General features: G+C 48.4%; 4 protein-coding genes across 6 annotated transcripts; 3 read left to right on the forward strand and 1 right to left on the reverse strand.

Moving 5' to 3' along the window:
* The first annotated feature begins 129 nt into the window (after nt 1–129).
* On the forward strand, nt 130–7,275 carry LOC148380952 (E3 ubiquitin-protein ligase RNF31-like). 2 transcript variants are annotated; one of them, XM_088364168.1, is made up of 24 exons: nt 130–210; nt 690–887; nt 986–1,132; nt 1,202–1,357; nt 1,418–1,477; nt 1,537–1,681; nt 1,871–2,020; nt 2,103–2,253; nt 2,318–2,421; nt 2,516–2,664; nt 2,780–3,010; nt 3,224–3,496; nt 4,097–4,282; nt 4,343–4,549; nt 4,613–4,786; nt 4,853–4,951; nt 5,123–5,212; nt 5,282–5,396; nt 5,469–5,581; nt 5,702–5,815; nt 5,892–5,940; nt 6,050–6,146; nt 6,382–6,547; nt 6,696–7,275. In XM_088364168.1, exons 1-24 carry the CDS (start codon nt 178–180, stop codon nt 6,762–6,764), a joined length of 3,276 nt encoding a protein of 1,091 aa, XP_088220294.1. In that variant the 5' UTR covers nt 130–177; the 3' UTR covers nt 6,765–7,275. The 2 variants fall into 2 exon arrangements, with proteins under 2 accessions (XP_088220294.1, XP_088220293.1); XM_088364167.1 differs by having other exon boundaries at nt 158–210; nt 678–887.
* A 114-nt stretch (nt 7,276–7,389) lies between these two features.
* On the forward strand, nt 7,390–10,955 carry irf9 (interferon regulatory factor 9). 2 transcript variants are annotated; one of them, XM_088364176.1, is made up of 10 exons: nt 7,390–7,536; nt 7,826–7,911; nt 8,151–8,273; nt 8,346–8,517; nt 8,593–8,744; nt 8,867–8,936; nt 8,999–9,058; nt 9,127–9,510; nt 9,916–10,031; nt 10,099–10,955. In XM_088364176.1, the coding sequence occupies exons 1-10, from the start codon at nt 7,452–7,454 to the stop codon at nt 10,243–10,245; spliced, it is 1,395 nt and encodes a 464-aa protein (XP_088220302.1). In that variant the 5' UTR covers nt 7,390–7,451; the 3' UTR covers nt 10,246–10,955. The 2 variants fall into 2 exon arrangements, with proteins under 2 accessions (XP_088220302.1, XP_088220303.1); XM_088364177.1 differs by having other exon boundaries at nt 7,478–7,536; nt 8,050–8,273.
* emc9 (ER membrane protein complex subunit 9) lies at nt 10,947–12,469 on the reverse strand. The gene is made up of 5 exons (XM_088364180.1): nt 11,968–12,469; nt 11,830–11,906; nt 11,700–11,769; nt 11,529–11,623; nt 10,947–11,411 (listed from the first exon to the last, which is right to left on the reverse strand). The coding sequence occupies exons 1-5, from the start codon at nt 12,160–12,162 to the stop codon at nt 11,231–11,233; spliced, it is 618 nt and encodes a 205-aa protein (XP_088220306.1). The 5' UTR covers nt 12,163–12,469; the 3' UTR covers nt 10,947–11,230.
* Nucleotides 11,518–16,606, forward strand: LOC148380955 (neutral cholesterol ester hydrolase 1-like). The gene is made up of 5 exons (XM_088364178.1): nt 11,518–13,526; nt 13,847–14,069; nt 14,477–14,546; nt 14,930–15,101; nt 15,214–16,606. The coding sequence occupies exons 1-5, from the start codon at nt 13,392–13,394 to the stop codon at nt 15,832–15,834; spliced, it is 1,221 nt and encodes a 406-aa protein (XP_088220304.1). The 5' UTR covers nt 11,518–13,391; the 3' UTR covers nt 15,835–16,606.
* The last annotated feature ends 5,019 nt before the right edge of the window (nt 16,607–21,625 follow it).

Raw genomic sequence — 21,625 nt, forward strand, 5'->3', positions numbered from 1 at the left:
GATGCATTTTTTTAAAATCTAGTTTATATTTAAATTTTCTCTATTTTGCCAGCAAACGTTACGGTGAAAAACCCAAATCACACCGGAAGTACTCTCAAAAGCGTTTTCAAATTACTTTTACTGTGAAAGAAAGCACAGCGGACCAGAAGTACAGTTGTCAGCCAAACTTCCTCCTTCATGCTGCATTCAAGTCCACTCGCCCAAGTTAAGGTAAAATAAACGTCGCTGTTATTCGTAAATTATTCTTAAATGTTGTCTTTCGAGTACTCGGGGGTTAAATTTAAGAATTTGAAGTCAAGTTAAACTTTGCTTGTGTGTACGCGGTGACGCTTCTTGTCTCACTAAAGCAAAGTTTGAACAAATGGAATGTCGACGTTTGGCTCTTATGTAGCTTCAGTTCAAGTTGTCAACTCGATCAATATTTATTAAATTTATTTATTAAAGTACGGTTTATGTGTGTGTTTATTTATTGACTTGTTGTTGACAACATTTGTAGCTGGAATGTTGCTCTGGTTTGGGACTTCCCCATGACAGGAGCCTGCCAGCCTCTGAAACGAGGAAAGACAGTTTTAGCTCAGACATTGACAGACGAAACTTGCAGGAAAACTATTACGACTTTATGTGATTGAATTGAAGTTCTGATGTTCTTGTACATTGTTGTGTGCCAACTATCTAAGGTGTCTTTCCAGATTGGTCGCGGTGATCAGCAGCAGATGGAGGAGGCGAGGAGGAGAGGCCAGGCCCTCCTTACTTCAGGGCAAAGCCACAGCGTAAAGACCGACGTCCAGTTGATGGCCAACTTCCCGCTGCCGCTGTCCCAAAAGTACCCTCACCTCCAGGTGGAGACCATGCTGAAGGAAAATGTGTCTGGCAGCAACAGAGCTCAGGTCAACACTTCTAACTTTGACAATTTTTCTGGTTGATCTTTCCTCACATTGCAAATTTCACTCGGATTTCATCCAACATGGTGTGCTCTTCCTCTCAGGTGTTGGAGTCACTGAATAATTTGGTGAAGGCCTTGAACATCCTTGAGAAATATGGCTGCAATCTGACCAGCATCATCAGGCCTAAGTTCTGGCGCATAGTTAAGTACAACAACCCGGTCTTCAGATCCACTGTGGACGCCATCCAGGTGAGTACCGCTTAGGGTGACCCGTTCTTGATCAAACCGGCGCCTAACCACTGAGTTGCCATTGCTCAGGGCGGCCGAGCGGTGCTTCACCTTTACGGCTACACCAAACAGCAGTTGGACGGGCTCAGCTTTCCCGATGACGTCACCAAGCCTGACAGTGAAACTGTCGCCATGGTGACGCTGGAAGTCATGGTCTTACGTTCGGAGCTGGACATGCTCATCAAGGTTTGACTCTTCCGAAAGGAGCCTTTGCTGATTCACGACGACTCATTTCCTCATTTGTAGGGCACGCATCCTCATCAGGAAGTCTTCAAAGACCTTGTCCCGGGGTTGGACGTCCAACAGGTCAGTGTACTATCTGGAAAAGGCAAGGTGAAGAAGTATTGATTTATTTTTTCTGCCAGGATGCGCTGGTGACTGACGCCATTGTGATCCCGCCGCCAAAGGACAAGTCAGCACACAAGCCGCCGCCTCCCCCTGTGGCGCCCAAGCCCAGACTAGACAGAGTCGGGGGACAAGCTCCGAAAGCGCCACCGCAATCATCATCATGTCAGTTGCCACCACAAACTTTCACTTTGAGCTCAGTTTGGCCATTGATGGAGTTTATCGATTAAGAGGGGCTTGAGATGTACTGTATAGTGGTGGTCATGTTATGCGGGCTCCCTCTAGTGGCATATGGGTGAACCACAGCTAAAGTCCGGTTGGTATTTAACTTGAGCTTGGAAATTGTGTACGCAGCGGGCCAGTGCAATCTGTGCGGCGGGTCCGCAACGCTACTCTGCCCGTCGTGTAATGGCCAGTCCTTTTGCGACGCGTGCGACGACCTCTTCCATCGCCACCCTGCCAGAACCGATCACAAGCGAGACCGAGTACTGAAAGCCACGCAGGGTAGGTTTACGTCAGCGCCGCCCCCGTCGTCCTCACCACCGTCTCTTCACATTTTTTTCTCCCCGGACGTTTTGTCACAAAGGGATGTGTTCCATCTGTGGCGTGTCGCCCGCCCACGCTCGGTGTGCCACGTGCGTGCAGATGCTGTGCCGCAAGTGCGACGAACTCTTCCATTCGCACCCCGAGCGCAAAGGACACAGCAGGACAGTTCTGGCGCCCACCAAGAGCAACGGGTATACCTCGAGATCGATTCCTTAGGGGTTATTCCCAGTGTTGAATGTCATTTTTTACTTCCAGCGCTCCTCGGCCCACGTGGACGTGCATTCTCTGCGCCGCCGTCAACAAGCCGCACGATTCGCTCTGCGCTACGTGCAAACGCGGCTCCACGCCCGCCAACGCAGGTCAGACGCTCGGAACAGTGAAGTAGAAACATTTGTTTTGTCATAAGATGACTTCGGTGCCGAAACAATGATCGTCTGAACGGTGTGTTGACAGAGTGGCAGTGCAAGAGCTGCACGGTCATCAATCCAGGCAGCAGCGTCCTGTGTGAGGTCTGCGAGCGCCCCCGTCTGGCCCCTCGCCCATCGATCACCCCGGTGCTTTCCAGCCCGGCTTCGAGTTCTGGTTCGAACGCCGGAGAACAGGTTGGTGGTCACAGTTTTGAAAGAAAGGGTTGAGTTTGTCGTCAAGAATGTCCTCTGCTGCCAAATGTTCCTTTGTAAGATGTGAACTCCCGCTGGATCGTTTTCTCTTCTTCAGCCTCATTGGATGTGTCAGTCGTGCACCTACGCCAACGCCGCGTCTGCAGAGGCGTGCGAGGTGTGCGGCTCTCCGGGCAAAGCGTTGGACGGAGCTCCGCGTCCTCCCAAGGCCTCGGGCGACATCGGCCGTAAAAGCGCGCCGCCGCTGCCCAAGCCGAGAGCCAGCTTGGATGTCAAAAGGCAGGAACGCATGAAGGAAGACGGGCTGCTCCTCATACGCCAGATCAAAGTAGGAATTGTTCTCTCACGCCAGCCAGTGCTTGCTTGGCACACAGACTTGAATGAATTGCTTTACTATTTGCAACAGGGTATGTGCAGTCATTGCTGATTGTTGCCACATGGAGGCGCCAAAGTAACATTTTTCATAATTGTGTTGATTCTGAGGCAAAACTTTGGCCGGAACGCAACTCTCATTGAACATCGCCCGCTGTGTTTCCCGCAGGAAGCCGAGAAGCGCGGCATCAGCCCCGAGGAAGTGTACGCCGCGCTGCGCTCGTGCGGCGCCGGCGTCAGAGACCCCTGCGATTGGCAGACGTCGGAACTGCCGCACCTGCTGGACGAGATCTGCGCCATGGCCGCCTCGGTACACACCGGCGCCTCGACCGCAGGCGAAGGCATCAAGCTGTCCAGGGCCGAGGCCAAGCTGGCCTGGCTGACCGCGGGCGGCGACGCCGAGCGAGCCGCCACGCAGCTGCTCAGGGACCGACAAATGAAGGTGTGACCGTCGCTTCACCTACTCGTGGTTGACTCCAAGCACCACCTCAAATAATCCTCTCCTTCAAGTAGCAATGTGATTTGTGTGACTTGAAGCCTCCAACCTCCAAACACTCTTGTGGGAGGACAGTTTGGCTCTAAATCCTTTCGACTGACCTCCAGCTCGCTGCCACAGAAGAGCCCATCCCCTGCAATACTTAGCTACAAATGTATCTTGGCCTGAATTTGCCATCAGATAACATCAAATAAATCAACAGTTTTACCGAGGCGTGAGGCTGCAAGGGAGGATTCCCAAGTTTAAATCTGTCAAAGTTGTGCAGTTTGCGCTTCAAGCGAGCTAGCACATCAATTATTTGAAGCAAGGTCATGCAGATGACTCACATGCTTTGGTCAACACAAAAGAAACACACACACACACAAAAACAGGGTTACAAAATCTAAATTCCACAGCCACCCGCAGTAGGTGAAAGTTCATCAACTGGTGCAACTAGATCAAAACTCTGGAAATATTTTGACGTTTTTGCGGGTGGCCCGCACTTTTACTTCATCGAAGCGATTTGAGTCCAGGTCCGAAAACGATGGTATTGCCGTGTGTGCGCAGATGAATGAGCTGAACTCTCTGGGCTTTCGAGACGCCCGTCGGTGCGAAGAGGCCCTGCGGCAAAGCGGTGGCGAGGTAAAGGGAGCCCTGTCGGTGCTGCAGCGCCCCCTACTGGACGCCTTCCACAAGCGCATCTGGAGCGAGCAGCCCGAGCCGTCTGTGGACCCCAACCACCCCGACAAAGAGGTGCAGACCGCCAAAATAAAGGCCCGAATGCATCTGAGCTAATGTCGGCGCTCCTCGCAGCGGATGTGCCGTCGTCTGCTGGCGCTGTACGAGCTGCCCAGCTGGGGGCGCTGCGAGCTGACACTGTCGCTGCTCCGGGAGCCGGACGTGGCGTACTCGCTGGAGGACGTGGTGCAAGCCGTCAGGGAGTCGCACGACCGCGACTTCATCAGGCGCGTCCTCAACAACGAGTGTCCCTGCTGCCTGAGCATCTTCCCCCGAAGCAAGGTCAGCAAAAAAAAAATTCGAACTGCAAACACCATTTGAATGTTTTCACCAATGTTTTCACAGATGCAGTCTCTGACGTCATGTCAGTGCTCGGTGTGTCTGGAGTGCTTCACCCAGCACTTCACCATCATGGTGCGCGACAGGCACATCTGGGACATGGTTTGTCCCATCTGTCGCGGGCCCGACATCACCGATCCCGAGGAGCATGACAGCTACTTCTCCACGCTGGACATCCAGGTATGAGCCGCGGACAGGTTGCGAGGGGAGGGGCTGCCATGACCTCACCGGATTTGCACTTTGCAGTTGCGGGAATGTTTGGAGCCTGACGTCTACGACCTCTTCCACAAGAAGCTCACCGAGCACGTGCTCAGGAAGGACCCCAAGTTTTTGTGGTGCAGCCATGTGAGTGTGCATGGTTATGGTCTTCACATTTTAAGACTGGATGGTGGTCTCGCTTTTGTAGTCCTGCCCACCCCGCCTATTGTATCTTGCGTATTACTTCTTCTGCATAGTCTCATGAAAAGCTCAAATGAAGCGCTCCTTTTTACATATATCATGTTTTTTGTCACGCAGTGCGTGTCGGGCTTCATTAACGAAGGCGACCAGCTGAAGGTGACCTGTCTGTCCTGCTGCAACAGCTTCTGCGCTAAGTGCAAGAAAGCGGTGAGTGCCGACCCGCGCCCGGCGGTCCGATACGCCGACGGCTTGATTTGCATCTGACCGCCTCGACAGTGGGAGCCTCAGCACCAGGATCTGACCTGCGAGCAGTTCCAGCAGTGGAAGCGGGATAACGACCCCGAGTACCAGAGGCTGGGCCTGGCCGGTTACCTAAGGGACAACGGGATAAGTGAGTGACGGCCTGCTGTTCTCACTCACTCGCTGAAGGTTGCAAGAGTGAGCGTGGTCTTGGTTTTTGCAGCCTGCCCCCACTGCCGCTTCCAGTACGCGCTGACCAAAGGCGGCTGCATGCACTTCAGCTGCTCCCAGTGCAGGTACCAGTTCTGCAGCGGATGCAACAACCCTTACTACACGGTGGGTACGCCGCTGCTTTGTTTTTTGTTTTTTTTTAAGGCGGACACGGGTGGCATGCTTTTCTTAGTGTCTCTTCTCCTGCTTGAGGATAGCGCGAGAGTCCTTTTTTTTCTGTTGCAGACGGGCTGCAGGATGGAGCAGTGCCCTTTCACGAGCTTCCACGCTCATCATCCTCGCGACTGCCTCTTCTACCTGCGGGACTGGGAGGCCACGCAGCTGCAGGCGTTGCTGCAGGTGCGAGCGACCGCGCCGCACATTTCCGCAGCTTCCGCAGCTTTGCTCACGTGTCCCATCTGCTCCCGTTTGTCAGAGGAGCGGCGTGGACTTCAACACGGAACGTTCGGATGAACCGCAAGCAGGTGAGAGTGACCGAGAAGCAATTGTTTGGAAAGAACACAGGGGTCCGGATTAGGCCCACTGCATTTCTGCCCTATAAAATGTTTGAGTGCGCTCTCCTGCATGACGCAGACACGTGCGGCGTAATGGAGCAAAAGGACGAAGGCGGTCAGACTGTGGACTCGCCGTGTGGCGTCCAGACTCAGCCGGGCCAGGCCGGACTCTGCGAGTGAGTGCGACTCTCATCATTTATCTCCGTGTGAACTCCACAAATTAGAATGTAACATTGTAAATATTTAGCAGGTTTAACATTTGCAAATACGATTAAAGAGGTCAAATAAAAGGCACTGCAGAATAAAAGTTCAGGGTAATTATTACAGACTTTAAAAATCAAAAGTGACCCAAGGAAGAAGATTAAATTAAGAAAAATTCTTGATAGACAATGCAGCCTTTGTTTTGTTCAGGAAACACTACAGGGAGTACCTGGTCAGTCTGATCAACGCTCACTCACTGGACCCCGCCCCTCTGTACGATGCCCGCGACCTGATCCGAGCCTGCGAACGCTACCGTGTGGACACGCAGAGGGCCGACAACGAGGATGACAACGCCTACCACGCTCGAATGCTCAAGGTGAAATTGAATTCCAATGCATTCAACGGCTAAGTTAGTTGACTCCTTAACTTTTCTCCCGCTACTTGTGCGCATTTAATGTTCTTTTGGGAAAAAGCGCGCACAGGTTGCCAACACCAGTTTGTTTGACTTTGATGCTTTCCTTTAGAAACTGATGGAGGTTCCTCTTGGTGAAAAGGTTCCCAGGAACACAACTCACCAGCATCACAGAAGCTGAGCCAGGTTCCGTCCGCCGTACACGCTTTACGTTGATGCAGAATGAGCTGCATAGCTTAAGACTCGCTGCTCAGCAGTCCAAAAGTGAACAAAATAAAAAGAGAGCAAAACTGATTGTCTATCCCAGATCCGGTCCATCGTGTTATTTTATATGGCCCGCGAAAGCAAGTCATCTAAAATCCGTACCAAAATTTGTAATTTGCAATGAAAAATGAATTTTGCAAGATTTTTTTATGATCTTTTTACAGTAATTGAAGATTTATAATTGATATTGAAGAAAATATTTATGATTTAAAAACTAGTAATCCATAATCTATCCATTCATTGTGTACGTACTAATATGAGAGGATTCAACATTTAATTTATGTCATAACACCCCTCTGAGGGAAGTGGCCCACTATAAAAATGAGTTTGACACCCCTGTTCTATCCTGTTCCTCAGTATGTACTTGAATGTGCCAAGATGATCAATTTTGTGCTTTATTGATGATCAATAAATATGTACTCTTCAAACACTGGCTCACGGTATGTGACATTTTACAAGCCCAATAACATAATCGCCGTCATCATGCGTGCGTTTGTGCTCTTTTGTCTCCCCCTAGTGGCCGGCGCACGGTAGGCTTCCAAGAAGTCACGTGATTTCAGCGAAACGCCTCCTGCGCTTCTGCGCGTTCGCAAGTATCCAGTTTATGCAATACACAATAAATGCGCGGCCCACAGGAGCGCGCACACTAAACTCGAAACAAGCAGCAAGCTTCTGCGGGGGCCAGCCAGGTAAACGAAACTTAAATCCACTTCCGAATTATCACCGTTGATTTTTTTCGATGCCCTCTTAGCTTGCTAAATTTTATTGGTCTTGTTTGTGCCACCCATATAGCCGATTGTCGAATTGAGAAGATTTCGATAGTTTGCTGACTAATAACGAAAGTGTTTTTTTGAGGGTCTCGAACGCGGAAGTGGCGTCCTGGGTTCGGCTGTTGTTGGTTTTTTTTTGTACATTCATTTGTTTCTGAGCTAATGGTGCGTTATGCATATTTTGTCTGTATCCTCCACCGCCCCTCAGAGTGCCTCGGAGTTGCTTGCGTGGGAGTCATGGCCTCTACGACGCCGCGACCCACCCGCAAACTGCGCTTGTGGATGGTGAAACAGGTGCGCGCATTCGCGTTAGTCGGCTCGGGGTGGGTGGAGGGCGCGCTGCAGAAACTCTTGAAATCGACTTTAAAAAAAGGAAAAAAGTCCCCCCCACCCCCACCCTTCTTACAATTTCATTAAAACATCTTTTCACAGTTTTTATACTCAGGCCAAAGCGTCACTTGGTATTAAGGACCTTCCCAAAGACGCTAATCAGGGCAGGACCACTTTCGATCAAAAGTGCCATGTGTTGGCAGGTGAGCAGTGGTAAATTTCCGGGTCTGAAATGGGAGGATGAGGCCAAAACCATGTTCCGCATCCCCTGGAAACATGCCGGCAAGCAAGACTTTCGTAAGGATGAGGATGCCGCCATCTTCAAGGTGTGTGTTAGCAGAAGTACACAAGGAGAGAGAGAAGAAAAGCAAGGCGCTACAATGTTGTTTGTCGTTAAGGCATGGGCCGAGTTCAAGGGCAGGCTAAGCGATAACAACCCAGCCAGCTGGAAGACGCGTCTGCGCTGCGCCCTCAAAAAGAGCCCCGAGTTTTGTGAGGTTGTGGAGCGAGCCCAGCTGGACATCTCAGAGCCGTACAAAGTCTACCGACTGGTACCACCCGACGAGCAAGGTGAGAAAGGACCGTTCGCTTGTTTTTTGGGAGAGTCGGTGTCAGGGCACAAATGAGAATTCCACGTCTGTCAAGGAGCACTAATTCCAGAGAGGAAATGTGAGAAAAGAATCCGTAAATGCAAGCGCAGGAGCAACAGCAGCAGCAGCGACGACGTCACGGCCGATGAAGACGTCCCTCACGTCAAGCACATGAAGACGGCGGCGGATGAGGGCAAAATTGAGCCAGTGCGTGTCGCATCCATCCACAAATTGAAAGCATTCTCGCCATGCTGCTCAAGAAGCTTTGCTAGCTCGTTAGCATTCCTAGCACTGCTTACTCGTGTAACTGTTGTTTCGCGGCAACTCAGATCGCCGAAGACATCGGGCTGCAGCCTGAGCTTCTCCCGGCACTGATGGACAACCACTCAATGGAAGCCCGTGAGTTTGAGCTCGCACCAGCACTTGGAAGAACCTTGACTGACGTTTTTTTTTCTCTGCAGCGCTCAGCGAGATCCAACTGGACGTGTGTATCCAGGAGAGTGTCGCGCCTCCAGAGGAAGGTAAGCGTTGAGCGAGCGAGACGACAAAGTGTCAAGAAAATTGCAATAAGTTACGAATGCTTACGCAGAGAAGGACTCGCTGCACGTGGCCGTGCACTACTTGGGCCAGAAAGTGCTGACGCGACACATCCAGGGGGCCGACGTGCGGGTGCTGTACGTGCCGTCCTCCTCGCCTGCGCCGCCCACACCGGCCATCGACGCCTGCTTCCCGCGCATCCACCTGCCGGAGCCGCCGCCTTCGATGTCCGCCGGAAGGGTGGAGCTGCTCTCCCTGCTGCCCTTCATGGAGAAGGGCATATTGCTCACGTCCACCCGCCAGGGCGTCTACGGCCGCCGCTTCTGCCGCGGCCGCGTGTTCTGGACGGGGCCTCACGGCAGCTCGCCCGCCTTATCCAAGATGGAGAGGAACTCAGAGTCCGTCCTGCTCTTTAGCAAAGATGCCTTCAAGGAACGTGAGTGGAAATCTTAATACTTCAAACCAGGGGTGTCAAACTAATTTTTTTCACGGGAATTGTAGTCATAGCTTCTTTCAGAGGGCCATTATGACTGTCAACTCAAATAAATGTATGAGCACCTCATATTATATACAGTCAAAGCTACAAAACAAAATGACAAATAACTCGTTTTCAAATCAAGTAAAAACTGATCAAATATTTTAAAAAAAAGATATTAAAAGTGAAGACAATTTGCAATTCTAGTAATGACACACAAATTTGATGCACAATTTGTCTTCGCGGGACACACAAAATGATGTGGCGGGTCGTATCTGGCCCCCGGGCCTTGAGTTTGACACCTGTGCTTTAAACAGAAATCTTCAGCTTGCCGCAAAACTCCTGACTTTGTGTTCTGCTTTTCAGAGCTGGACAACTTTTGTGTGAACGGCGGCGAGCCGCCACAATGCAGCTTCACTCTCTGCTTTGGCGAAGAACTCAGCTGCAGTGAAGATCCGTCGGAAAAATTCATCACCGTTCAGGTATTTTGAGGTGGCGCTCCTTTCGACTGACGTGTTACTTCATGTTGTTGTTGGTGCCCGATGTCAGGTGACTTTGCCGTGGGCCGAGCAGCAAGTGCGGAGCGCTTGCTCCACGCTGGAGCCCTTTGACATCCTGGAGTCTCCGCTGGAAGAGATCATCACACTCAACTTGGTGGCTGAGCAGAGCGACGAGGCGGAGGCGGAGGCACCCTGACGGAACCTGGCGCCGGCCTCTTCCCCTAATAGCACCGAAGTCACTTTCTTCGATGGGCGGCCGTCCTTCCGTCATGTTTGAACCGCCCGCCTGAAAATCTTGAATGGAACGACGTGGCACACACTACAAACGCTGCAAGTTCAAGTGGCCAAGTTACATGGAATGTCAAGGTCACATCTTCAATGGGAAAAAAAAAAAAAAAACTCTGCATTTCCAGTATGAGAGTTTACATTTTTGGAGCACACAAAAAAGCAGAGGACCAAAGTACACAAATATTTACACAGACTTCAACACTATACACGTACGCAAGAATATAATCATTAGGATCAATTTAAAACACCGCTGACTGTCCTTTGGATTTGCAAGTGTTCTTTTCAAAATGGTATTTCTGGCGTTTATGTTGCGCTCGCGTCAGCATAAATTTGATGTGTCACAATTGTATTTATTTCTATGTCCTAGTGAGACACTCGAGAACAAACAAAATTTACATTTTTTTAGGATAAAACCACGTAGTGTACCGTGCATGCTTGAATTCACAAATTCACTTTAGTTTTTTTACTTATAACTTAGTCACTGTTTTTGTGTATGCAGTATTAATGAACTATGTTGATGTGATTTTACTGTCTTTTACACAAAAGTAGTGCTATGCTGCTATCTTCTGGCACTTGATCAACTTCGTTTTTTTTTAATAAACACCAAAGACATGTTAACTTATTTTTATTAAACATGCTCACTGAAATGGTAGGGTCCTTTTATGTCACGGTTGAAAGATAAATCCCCGAGGGAGAAATGTGGAGTGGAGTTGGGATGTGTTTACATGTCCTTGAAATCATTCTAATTGAAATCACATCACCCTCGTCATTTTTCACCTTGTGTTAGTAAAACAAAAAGAGAACTAGTGAAAAGGCTTCAATGGCATTCCATCGACCCTCCGTGTTAACAAAAAAAATGGTAATATATTAATCGAAGCACTTCTCCTCCACTTTTAGATGTTTCCATTGGCTGGCGAGGCCAGCTCGGCGATCTTGGCGTTCAGCTTCTGATTGGTCCAGTCCCTGGTGATGTCATCCAGGTGGCTGTCGAAATCCACCAGGAGCGAGTGGTCGCCCGACTCCAACATCTGGCTGGCGATGGCGCGGGTCTCCTCCCACTGCCTCAGCATGATCCTGCATGGGAAGAAGATAAACAAAAACAAGGTGAATCATGATTTCATATCACAGATTCAGTTTTAGCATTTCGCTATCTGACTTCCTTTTAGTGATTAAGTAAGATTTACTCCTTACGTGTGCTTGTCTTTCAGCGTCCACCTCGAGTCTCTGCGTTCGTACATGACGATGGGAGGGACACGGTAGTCGGGAGACATTTTGCTCCCGTCCAGCTGGTGACAAAGGACACAATAGATGAGGACACTTCATTTTGGTTTGCAGTGACCAAAAAGTTCTCAAGGAACTGACCATGAGCAGAACGGCGCCGTCGAACTGTTCGGCGATCTTGTCGGCGATCTTCAGGGCTCCTTGCGTTGGACTGTAAAAGGTTGGTTGCTTCCGTCACCAATCTTACTGTTAGAGCGGTGCCGAGATTTACCTGCAATCTGACACGCAGGCGTTGGCTTGATAGTATCCCACAATCCTTTGCCGGGTCTGCGAGCACCACACGTCCACCTGCAGCATCACCATTTTTAGCACACTTGAGTACACTAGTCAAAAGGTCAGCTGTTCTTACCTGTGTGAGTGCCAGCTGGGTGACGGGCGCCAGGGACAGGTGCGAATGCAGCAGCGGAACGCAATCAGTCACGCAGACAGCGCCCCCTGCCGAGCTGGAAGACAACAGCACCCCATTCACGCTGCAACGGGGGAAGAGGCAGGCGTGCAGGTACATCTTGACGTACGCCCGGCATGACAGCTCCACTTCGCCCATGACGACGACGCCGGCTTTCGAGGATGCAACTAATCGCGAGCGAGCGACCAAAAGACTAAAAGTAGCGGTGGAGGATGTATTAAAATTAGCATTTACGCTAAACACAAGCACTAAATGTATGAGTCCGTTGAGTACACTATAGATAAAAAATTAAGAAATCGTAACCTGTTGACTAAATAGTTCAACTTGTTACCAATATGCAACTATCCATTGAACAAGATAACGAGCCTTGTTGACAGCTACTCCATCCCGGTCGAAGGGTCTACTATTGCTAATGCTAAAGGAATTCAATCATTGGCCAGCATCGTGACGTTCTCTTTACCGATTGGAGGAAACGATTACAAATCATTTTTCGTTCCTCTGCGTCGTCACGTTCTGATCTTTCGCACATCATTGGTTAGCATTGTGTGACGTTTTACCACCGGATTGGAGGGAATCCTTGTCAATCATTTGTCTTCTGTTGGCTCGTCTTCTGAAAACATTTTTTTTTGTCGTTGAAATATTACAATGTTGTAATAACCATTCGTTAGTTTTGATGCCACCGAACGGCTCATATAAGTGATTTATTAATCTGTTTGTTTGTCTATCGCAATGATTGGCCAATATTATGACGTTTCTTTTCATGATTGGGGAAAAATATTTGTCAATTATTTTCCCTTTATTCGTTTTCCACTCTTCTTAGCGTGCAAAAAGCTTTATAGCGAGGAAGATTGACATAAATCAAACTGTAATGTGTTTCTAAAAGAAAATTGTAACCACAACCCTCGGTTGTACAGCTAATTTAATCTTTACTTCTTCGTAGGGTCACCAGGTGGCAGTGTTAGTGTGGCTTTGACAAGTGAACGTTTCTTCGGGTGTTTATTTTCTTAAATGTTAACATCATACTTGAGTTTTACCTTGTGCGATGTTTATTTAACGTTTTAACAACATATTGATGTTTCCCCATTTTATCCCAGTGAGGACTACATTTCCCAGTTTGCGCGTCGTTACGCAAGGCCTACACTTTTTCCGTAAACACGTTTTCAAAATAAGATCTTACGCGCAACAATTCATTGCTCAGGCGATAATATCGAACGTCAAATATTACTTTTATTTTGAAATTGGGGTCTTTGCCCGGCGTTATGTGCTTCCTCCAACCTGAGACCCTGGGAGGGACCTCGAGACCCGGGCGGGGAGGGTGATTGCGAGCGCACCGAGGCCCCGGCCCGGTACACACTGACGGCCAAGCGATGAGGCTGCGTTTCACCGGAGCCGTGCTGCTGGCGGCGGCTGCCTATTACGTGTACCTGCCGCTGCCCGCTGGAGTGAGCGAGCCGTGGAAGCTGATGCTGCTGGACGCCCTCTTCCGGGGCTTCATGCGTGTGGTGAGTCCTGACAAGACAGCTGGACGGGGGGGCTGCGATTGGAGGGCGGGGCTGATTATTATTTAACATGGATGAAGATTAATAAATAGATGCTTATGAAACTCTTGCAGCATCTATTTGTCTTCATTTATTGCTTCTCTTATTACACTTGTGTGTAATTTTGATGCTCAGGGACATAAACTGCAGCATGTGACCTGTATTTGCGTAAGCCTTGTACAACACGCTGGACTTGTTCTGCTTGAATGCAGTTCCACAATCTCTCACGCCCAGTTTCTCTCAATTGCTCCTGGATGACCCCAAGGCATCTGTGCTGTGTGCAGGGTGACGTGGCCCAGGCGCTGGGCGTGTGCCACCAGGTGCACCTGCTCAACTGGTTGGTGTCATGGGCCGAGGAGATTGAGGCTCGTTCAAGCCCCGCCGTGGTCGTCAGCGATGGACAGCTGGGGGGCATACCCGCTCGCATGTTCCAGGCCACGGGTGGACGCAGCCCCAAAAGGGGGGTCATCTACTTTCACGGCGGAGGTTGGGCGCTGGGAACTGCACGTGAGTGCAAGTCACTACATCGAGCTAGATATATATGTTAATCAAAAGCTAGACATGGCTCGATAGTTATTATCAATAAGGGCACGAGTCAAGGTGGACTGTTATCTTTGGGGACGTATTTACCGTGGCCTTGCAGCAGAGGTCGCTGTTGCTCCGAGAAAAGGAATTGATGCATTGAAATAAAATTTACAAATCATCATTGGTGACCAGAATTAATTCACAATTGGCCCGAAGAATCAGATTAAAATGCCTCAGTATTTTTCATTTTCTCATCGGTTGGTTAGAGCAAAACATCGTGACAAGCAAAACACTATCTCAATTAGCATATGAAATTAAAAAAAAAATGATATCCTAGATTTGATAGACATCACGTGACACCCTCTCCTCCTTTTCTTCTTTCTTCACAGGGATGCGATCGTATGATCTCATGTGCCGCCAAATGGCGGAACAGCTGGATGCTGTCGTCATGTCTATCGAGTGAGTAACAAATATTCCCCCCAAAAAACGATTGGATTTATGGATAAAAATGAAAAGCTGCATTTACAAAAAAAATATAACGTGAGATGTGTTGTACGCAAAGGAAAAATTGTAGCTAAATAAATGTTTCATAAAAAAATGTTCTAAAAGATTCAATAAAAATATGTTGCACTTAAAAATTTAATTTACCGTATCAGAGTGAAAAACATGTACGCTACTGCGGCATTTGTTCAGTGATTATTTTAGTTACCATTAGAGGGCGCCCAAGTACCACACTTTTACAATCACACGTATCAGCATTTGTCCAACTCCATGCAAAGTATTTATCACTGCTTTTTTCCTGTTCATGTCCTTTTTTTTTTTTTAAAACAACGTTGCCGTAGCTATCGTCTGGCTCCAGAGGCGGTGTTCCCCGACCAGTACCACGACGCGCTGGCGGCATCGCGGGCCTTCCTGTCCCAGGAGGTCGCCGAGCATTACGGCCTGGACCGGGAACGACTGTGCGTGTCGGGAGACAGCTCGGGAGGGAACTTGGCGGCAGCCGTCGCGCAGGAGGTGAATCACACTTTATCATTTCATTGAAAAAAAGGAAAGAAAAATAGCTGAGGCAGCATCGGTTGAGTGATGAGCATGGCTACCTCGGAGTCTGACGGGTGTGTGTCCACAGCTGGGCGCCGACGTGACCTTGACGGCACGCTTCAAGGCCCAGGCGCTGATTTACCCGGTCCTGCAGGCGCTGGACTTCCACACCGCGTCCTACCAGCAAAACCGGGCGGTGCCCATCCTCTTCCGGCCCGTCATGGCCCGCTTCTGGCTGCTCTACCTCGGCGCTGACCCGTCCCTGAAGCCGGCGCTACTGGCCAACAACCACAGCGCCTTGGACCAGCCGGGGATTGGCCCGGCCGCACGATCCCGACTAGACTGGACCGCTCTGCTGCCGGAGGAGCGCAAGAAAGACTTCCGGCCACTGGTGGTGGAAACGGGCTCGCCGGGGCTGGCGGGCCTGGTGCCAGCGCTGTTGGACGTGAGGGCGGCGCCCCTGCTGGCCGAGCGGGAGGCGCTGGCCAAGACGCCCGAGGCGTACGTGCTGACGTGCGAGTTCGACGTGCTGCGGGATGACGGGCTGATGTATGCCGAGAGGCTGCGGCGGGCCGGTGTACGCGTGACCAGCGACCACTATGAGGACGGCTTCCACGGCTGCTTGTCCTTCGCGCACATGCCTGTCATGTCCGCCGTGGGCCGCCGCGCCCTCGACAACTACGTACGATGGCTGGACCACAATCTCTGAGGCAAGGCCGGATGCTTTTATTGGACCGATTGAGAAAACAAGTTCCACGGCTTGTATGTTGACATTAGCTAGCAGGCTAGCTAATATGTTTCGGGAATCCTTTCATTTTTGTTAAGGCAAGCCCAAGTCAAAACTGTTCGCTACAAGAAGATGCTTTGTGCACCTCCACTAGTCTAAATAAGCAGCATAATGCAGATGTATTTATTTATCTCAGGGGACGGCCATTTTGTCACTTGGTGTCGACTGAAAATGACATCACGGTTTGCCACCGAAATAGACATAAGAATGAAGAAAGATGATAAACCTGTCTTGGAGTCACAGATGGCACCTGCTGCCAGCAATCCAAAAAAAGACACAAAAACACAAGCCAAAGAAGAGATTGACGCTTTTTATGGTTTGATTTCATCACTGGAAGCTCGCTGCTTTTCATTCCCGCTTTTGGCCAAGTTGGCCTTTTACTTGGAAAATTTCAGAGCAAACAATGAGCATGGGCGTGGACCCACATGCACACGTAAAACATGTAAAATAGTCTAAACACACACAAAGCACATTGCTAGAGACGCTCGTCACTCGCAAAGCCGGGTGTGGTGGCTCGTGTGACGTCTGCGAGGGATCGGCGAGAACCAGCACAAGAAGACAACTGGCCTTTGAAGTGTCACACTTCTTTACATTCAAACTTGCCCCATCCCAGCTTCCACTTTGTTCCTCACAGACGTGCTCAATGTGGCTCTTTATGGCCCCACCATGAAATAAATTCAGCTGAACGCTGTTACATGCTGTTGCTGTTTACTGAGAAGCAAAACAATTCTTTTTGGTGGAGGATGGGAATTGTAACATTTTTTTCTAAATGAAAAAAAACATTTAAAAGTCAATATAAAACTTCTAAATTGAGGAAACGTGTCTAACCTTTAGGACAATGTAGTATTGCCCCAAATGTTCGTTTACATTCCTTTAGAAGTCCGTTTTCGCGTGTTAGCACGATCGCGAATTAGCATCTTTTCGCTAACTTGTTAGCCTGCCCAGTACTTCTTGTTGGTGATCGTACTTCGCGGATTTCACTTATCGCGAGTGGTTTTTGGAACCAATTATCCACGATAAATGGGGGATTACTGTACAGTCTTTTCTTGTAAATTTCTTGTAAATCTTATTTTCTTGAAAAAAATTAGGATCGTCTTGGGGAAAGCAGTCTTGCTTTATTTTCCATCCATCCATCCAAACTCCACACAGGGAGAGCCGGAGATGGAATGGAATCCGCACGCTCTGAACTATGAGGCGGACGTGCTAAGCAGTCATCCACTGTGCCACCCGTATTGCTATATTTTCCCTCTGAAAAAAAAGTTTAAAAAAAAAAAAATCTACACTGCCATTGACTAGAAGTCAAAGATCAATTTGGAGCGGGCTGCCCGTGAATGAGTTAAAATTAAATCATTTTCTTCACGAGTCGATGATTGCTCAAAGTATTGACACACACAACAAACGATGTTCAAAAACAAATATGTTTTTATTGTTCAACTAAGTTCTTGGAAACTTTGTAAGATAACATCTTCTTTTCATATTTCCTTGAAACTCTCAATTGTCAATTGTCAGGCTCGATACCGGTTGAATCTTTTGATGCTTTTTTTTTATCCTTGTTTTGGTATTTGTCATTTTGGCAGTTGCGAGGCAAACGTCTCACGCTCAGTCTGCGTCGACACTGGCTGACGCTCACATGTCAAAACATCGGCACCCGACGATCTTCGGGTTCCAACACCTCGTGCCGTCGTCTCGTCTGAGCGGAAGAACTTTTTCCCGCCATCTGTGCGACACATGCGCGCTAACGAGCGACACATGTGTCCTTCGTCGCGTGAAGACAAATCTTCAGCCTTGTGGAGAGTTATTGATTTGTTTTCAACTTGATTCTTGTTTCCTGCGCTGCGGTTTGGCCGCTAGCCCTTGGCGCTAACACTCGCCGTTAGCGCCGAGGGCGGCGACGTGGCGTCACTGCCGCTCGGAAACGATTTTTATTTATCCTGTCACCCGGCACAATTAACCCACATGTGAGCGGCGCACTTGCTAGCCTTAGTATTCGCCACCTAATGGGGAAGGGACCACGGCGCCCGGCGGTTGGGATAGCTAGATGGCTAGCTAGCTATCTAGATGGCTAGCGAGCTAGATAGCTTGCTAGATGGCTAGCTAGATGGCTAGCTGGCTAGCTAGATGGCTAGCTGGCTAGCTAGATGGCTAGCTGGCTAGCTAGATGGCTAGCTGGCTAGCTAGATGGCTAGCTGGCTAGCTAGATGGATAGCTGGCTAGCTAGATGGATAGCTGGCTAGCTAGATGGATAGCTAGCTAGATGGATAGCTAGCTAGATGGATAGCTAGCTAGATGGATAGCTAGCTAGATGGATAGCTAGCTAGATGGATAGCTAGCTAGATGGATAGATCGGAGAGAGAGAGAGAGAGAGCGATGGATAGAGAGAGAGATAGATGAATCTTTATTTCGGACATGATTTATTTAGATAGATAGATAGATAGATAGATAGATAGATAGATAGATAGATAGATAGATAGATAGATAGATAGATAGATAGATAGATAGAATCTTTATTTTGAACATGATTTAGATAGATAGATAGATAGATAGATAGATAGATAGATAGATAGATAGATAGATAGATAGATAGATAGATAGATAGATAGATAGAATCTTTATTTCGAACATGATTTAGATAGATAGATAGATAGATAGATAGATAGATAGATAGATAGATAGATAGATAGATAGATAGATAGATAGATAGATAGATAGATAGATAGACCGAGAGTAAGAGAGATTTCAAACATCATCTTTTGCAAACACAGACATTTCGTGGACATTGTGATTGACATTTTATGGAGCTCCATGTGAACCACCTGGAGCTCCATAAAATGCTCCAGGTGGTTCACAATTGAGTTACAACCCACCCCTCTTTTTTCTTCTTCTTGGACATCCTACAATTTGATTTACACCTGACACTTCCTCCGCTGAATTATGTTCAGGTATCGTTGTACAAGAATGTGATACGTGTGTGTGTGTGTGTGTGTGTCATGGTGGTGGTGGTGGGGAGTTCTCCCTGTTGGAGCTTGTTCCAAACCTGCAGACCAGCAAAAAGAGCAACAAGACATCCAGCTGCGATTTGACTGTTCTCGCTGATTGAAAACAAACACGACTGCGGCTGCCACACATGTGGGCAGAGGGGCGGGGTGGTCTGGCTCGGGGGGGGGGGGTCTGTATGTAGCCGCCCGCCCTGCCATTAATCAGAGCCTGGATGATGAGGTTGAAGAAAAACAACACAGGCGCTGGCGGCAGTGGAAACAAGCTGCCAGAATGCGAAAGGAAAGTTGCGGCTGGGAGCAATTCTCTGGGGAGAATGTTATCGCAACCGCTGAGGGCCACATTGTTCACTCTTCCTGACAGGCCCGACGCGTGGGGGGGTCGGGGTGGGCATCGGGCACCAGGAGGGGAGTAATTACTGGGTCTCTGCTTGGCTATTTCCACACTTTTGGTGGCTGCTGGGCAGAAAACTAGACAAATACTTTACGAAAAATGTGTGATGATGTCACTCTGCCATGACAACAAGTCAAGGAGTGACATTGGGTAATTTTATCACATCAACACCTTTAATTGTTCACTCATGTTTGCCTGTGAACTTTACTCCACATTCCTTAAATGAAATTAAACAACTCGGACAAGAAGCACAAAAATGTCAATTCGAGAGGGAAAAAAATAGGTTGAGATAAAGCAAATACAAGCAAGGAAAGAAATGTCTGGAAAGTCCCCAAAAGTTTGTGACTGGTCAGCTGTCAGCTTGACGTGCCCGCCTGGCCAACCCCATTGTGTGTGCGCGTGCGTGCAAGAGAGCGAGATATTGTCGGGAGGGCGTCGACTTTGGCATGTCGACAAGAAAAGAAAATTTATCAGATGATGTTCACATTTGGATTCTTTCTTTGTTTGTGGAGCCAGTCCAGAACCATGTCCAGATCTGTCAACACGTGAGCTCGCTCGCTGCATGAAGAGGCCCAAATGAACTTGTTGTTTATTACACACTCATTTGGGTCTAATAGTATAGCACATAGGTGTCAAACTCAAGGCCCGGGGGCCAGATACGGCCCGCCACATCATTTTAAGAGGCCCGCGAAGACAAATTGTGCATCAAATTCATGTGTCATTACTAGAATTGCAAATTGTCTTCACTTTTAATAACATCTTTTTAAAAATATTTGACCAGTTTTTACTCATCTGATTTGCAAACGAGTTATTTGTCAGTTTGTTTTGTAGCTTTTACTGTATATAATATGAGGTGCTTATACATTTATTTGGGTTGACAGTCATAATGGCCCTCCGAAAGAAACTATGACTACAATGTGGCCCGTGAAAAAAAATGAGTTTGACACCCCTGGTATAGAAGTTGGAAGATTTCTACATCATGCCTTTTGTCACTTATTTGTATTATATCTGGCTTTTTATCTGTTTGAGTCAAATGAACATTCTCTGCTTAACGCCCCCTCCATTTTTTTTCAATTATTGGAAATCAATTCAGGTATCAAGGGCTTCAAGACAGTTTCTGTTACACGGCATTAAAAAGAACGTGACTGAGTGCTGTTATAGTGAAGGTCTAAATGTGCCTTTCCCGAATGTGTTAGCATTAACATTTAGCTGGCGGGTTTTAAAGGCTATGTGGTTGTTTTAAGTGTTTTTTTTAATATGTTGGTTTTATGCCAATAAACACCTTGAAGCTTCTGTTTTCAAGAATCCTTCACAACTCGCCAAATTGCAGCTTATTACCGAAGGACTTGGGTTTACTGCCTGGGATGTGCTAGTACAGTAATCCCTCGTTTATCGCGGATAATTGGTTCCAAAAACCACCCACGATAAGTGAAATCCGCGAAGTACGGTCACCAACAAGAAGTACTGGGCGGACTAACGAGTTAGCGGAAAGATGCTAATTAGCGATCGTGCTAACACGCGAAAACGAACTTCTAAAGGAATGTAAACGAACAGTTGGAGCAATACTACATTTTCCTAAAGGTTAGACACGTTTCCTCAATTTAGAAGTTTTATTTTGACTTTTAAATGTTTTTTTTAATTTGGAAAAAAAATCCGCGATGTAGTGAAGACGCAATAAACGAAACGCGAAGTAGCGAGGGATCACTGTATATGTAGATATACACATAGACATATGTTTGAGAGTGGTAACTTGTTGAGCACAAAATTGTAAACATATGCTAACGTATGACTTTTTAACCACTTTAAAAAGGACATTAAAGTCAGTCCAGACGTTTTTTGGTGAGTCAGCAGTGAGTGAGGATGACCTCTGCACGGGTACGCGCACACATACACACACACATACACACACACTTGCCCCCAGCAGGCCTCTTAGGCGTAGCGCTGGAGTGTAACTTCAGCGTCGAGTGTCTCCCACGGGCTTGCGGGGTTCGCGATGCAGATTGAGGCCAGATGTTTGTGTTCCTCATGTGGCCAGCAGCCAACCAGCGGCATCCATTTATAGGCCACGAGGTTCCCAACGTGCAACAGGACGCCGCCAGGGAGGCCGGCTGCCAGCGATGGGGTGGTGACCGCGGGGGTCAGCGCTCCGTCGGGTGTCTTCAACTTCTGACGCAGACGCTATAAAGTTGTAAAGTGGACACACACGCGGGCTCAGTGGGAGTTGAACTGGGTTACGCCGACGGGGGGTGGAGGGGTGGGATGTCCACTGTTTGACTTTCAACGTCTTCCCGCATCTCTTAAATTTAACCGTGTCCCTGAACACCTC

Source organism: Syngnathus floridae, chromosome 20 (assembly GCF_059516105.1).
Source record: "Syngnathus floridae isolate MCC-2025c chromosome 20, RoL_Sflo_1.0, whole genome shotgun sequence".
Lineage (NCBI taxonomy): Eukaryota > Metazoa > Chordata > Actinopteri > Syngnathiformes > Syngnathidae > Syngnathus > Syngnathus floridae.

Bases quoted from the DNA above. Each gene is read 5' to 3' on its own strand.
- LOC148380955 (XM_088364178.1), top strand. From the start codon at position 13,392: ATGAGGCTGCGTTTCACCGGAGCCGTGCTGCTGGCGGCGGCTGCCTAT. The intron at 14,547-14,929 runs GTGAGTAACAAA...ACGTTGCCGTAG, and splicing joins GCTGTCGTCATGTCTATCGA to CTATCGTCTGGCTCCAGAGG. The intron at 15,102-15,213 runs GTGAATCACACT...GTGTGTCCACAG, and splicing joins CGGCAGCCGTCGCGCAGGAG to CTGGGCGCCGACGTGACCTT.
- emc9 (XM_088364180.1), bottom strand. From the start codon at position 12,162: ATGGGCGAAGTGGAGCTGTCATGCCGGGCGTACGTCAAGATGTACCTG. The intron at 11,624-11,699 runs GTCAGTTCCTTG...CTTTGTCACCAG, and splicing joins ACGGCGCCGTTCTGCTCATG to CTGGACGGGAGCAAAATGTC. The intron at 11,412-11,528 runs GTAAGGAGTAAA...CTTCCCATGCAG, and splicing joins ACGCTGAAAGACAAGCACAC to GATCATGCTGAGGCAGTGGG.
- irf9 (XM_088364176.1), top strand. From the start codon at position 7,452: ATGCAATACACAATAAATGCGCGGCCCACAGGAGCGCGCACACTAAAC. The intron at 7,912-8,150 runs GTGCGCGCATTC...ATGTGTTGGCAG, and splicing joins GCTTGTGGATGGTGAAACAG to GTGAGCAGTGGTAAATTTCC. The intron at 8,937-8,998 runs GTGAGTTTGAGC...TTTTCTCTGCAG, and splicing joins CAACCACTCAATGGAAGCCC to CGCTCAGCGAGATCCAACTG.
- LOC148380952 (XM_088364167.1), top strand. From the start codon at position 178: ATGCTGCATTCAAGTCCACTCGCCCAAGTTAAG. The intron at 1,682-1,870 runs GTCAGTTGCCAC...TTGTGTACGCAG, and splicing joins GCCACCGCAATCATCATCAT to CGGGCCAGTGCAATCTGTGC. The intron at 2,254-2,317 runs GTATACCTCGAG...TTTTACTTCCAG, and splicing joins GCGCCCACCAAGAGCAACGG to CGCTCCTCGGCCCACGTGGA.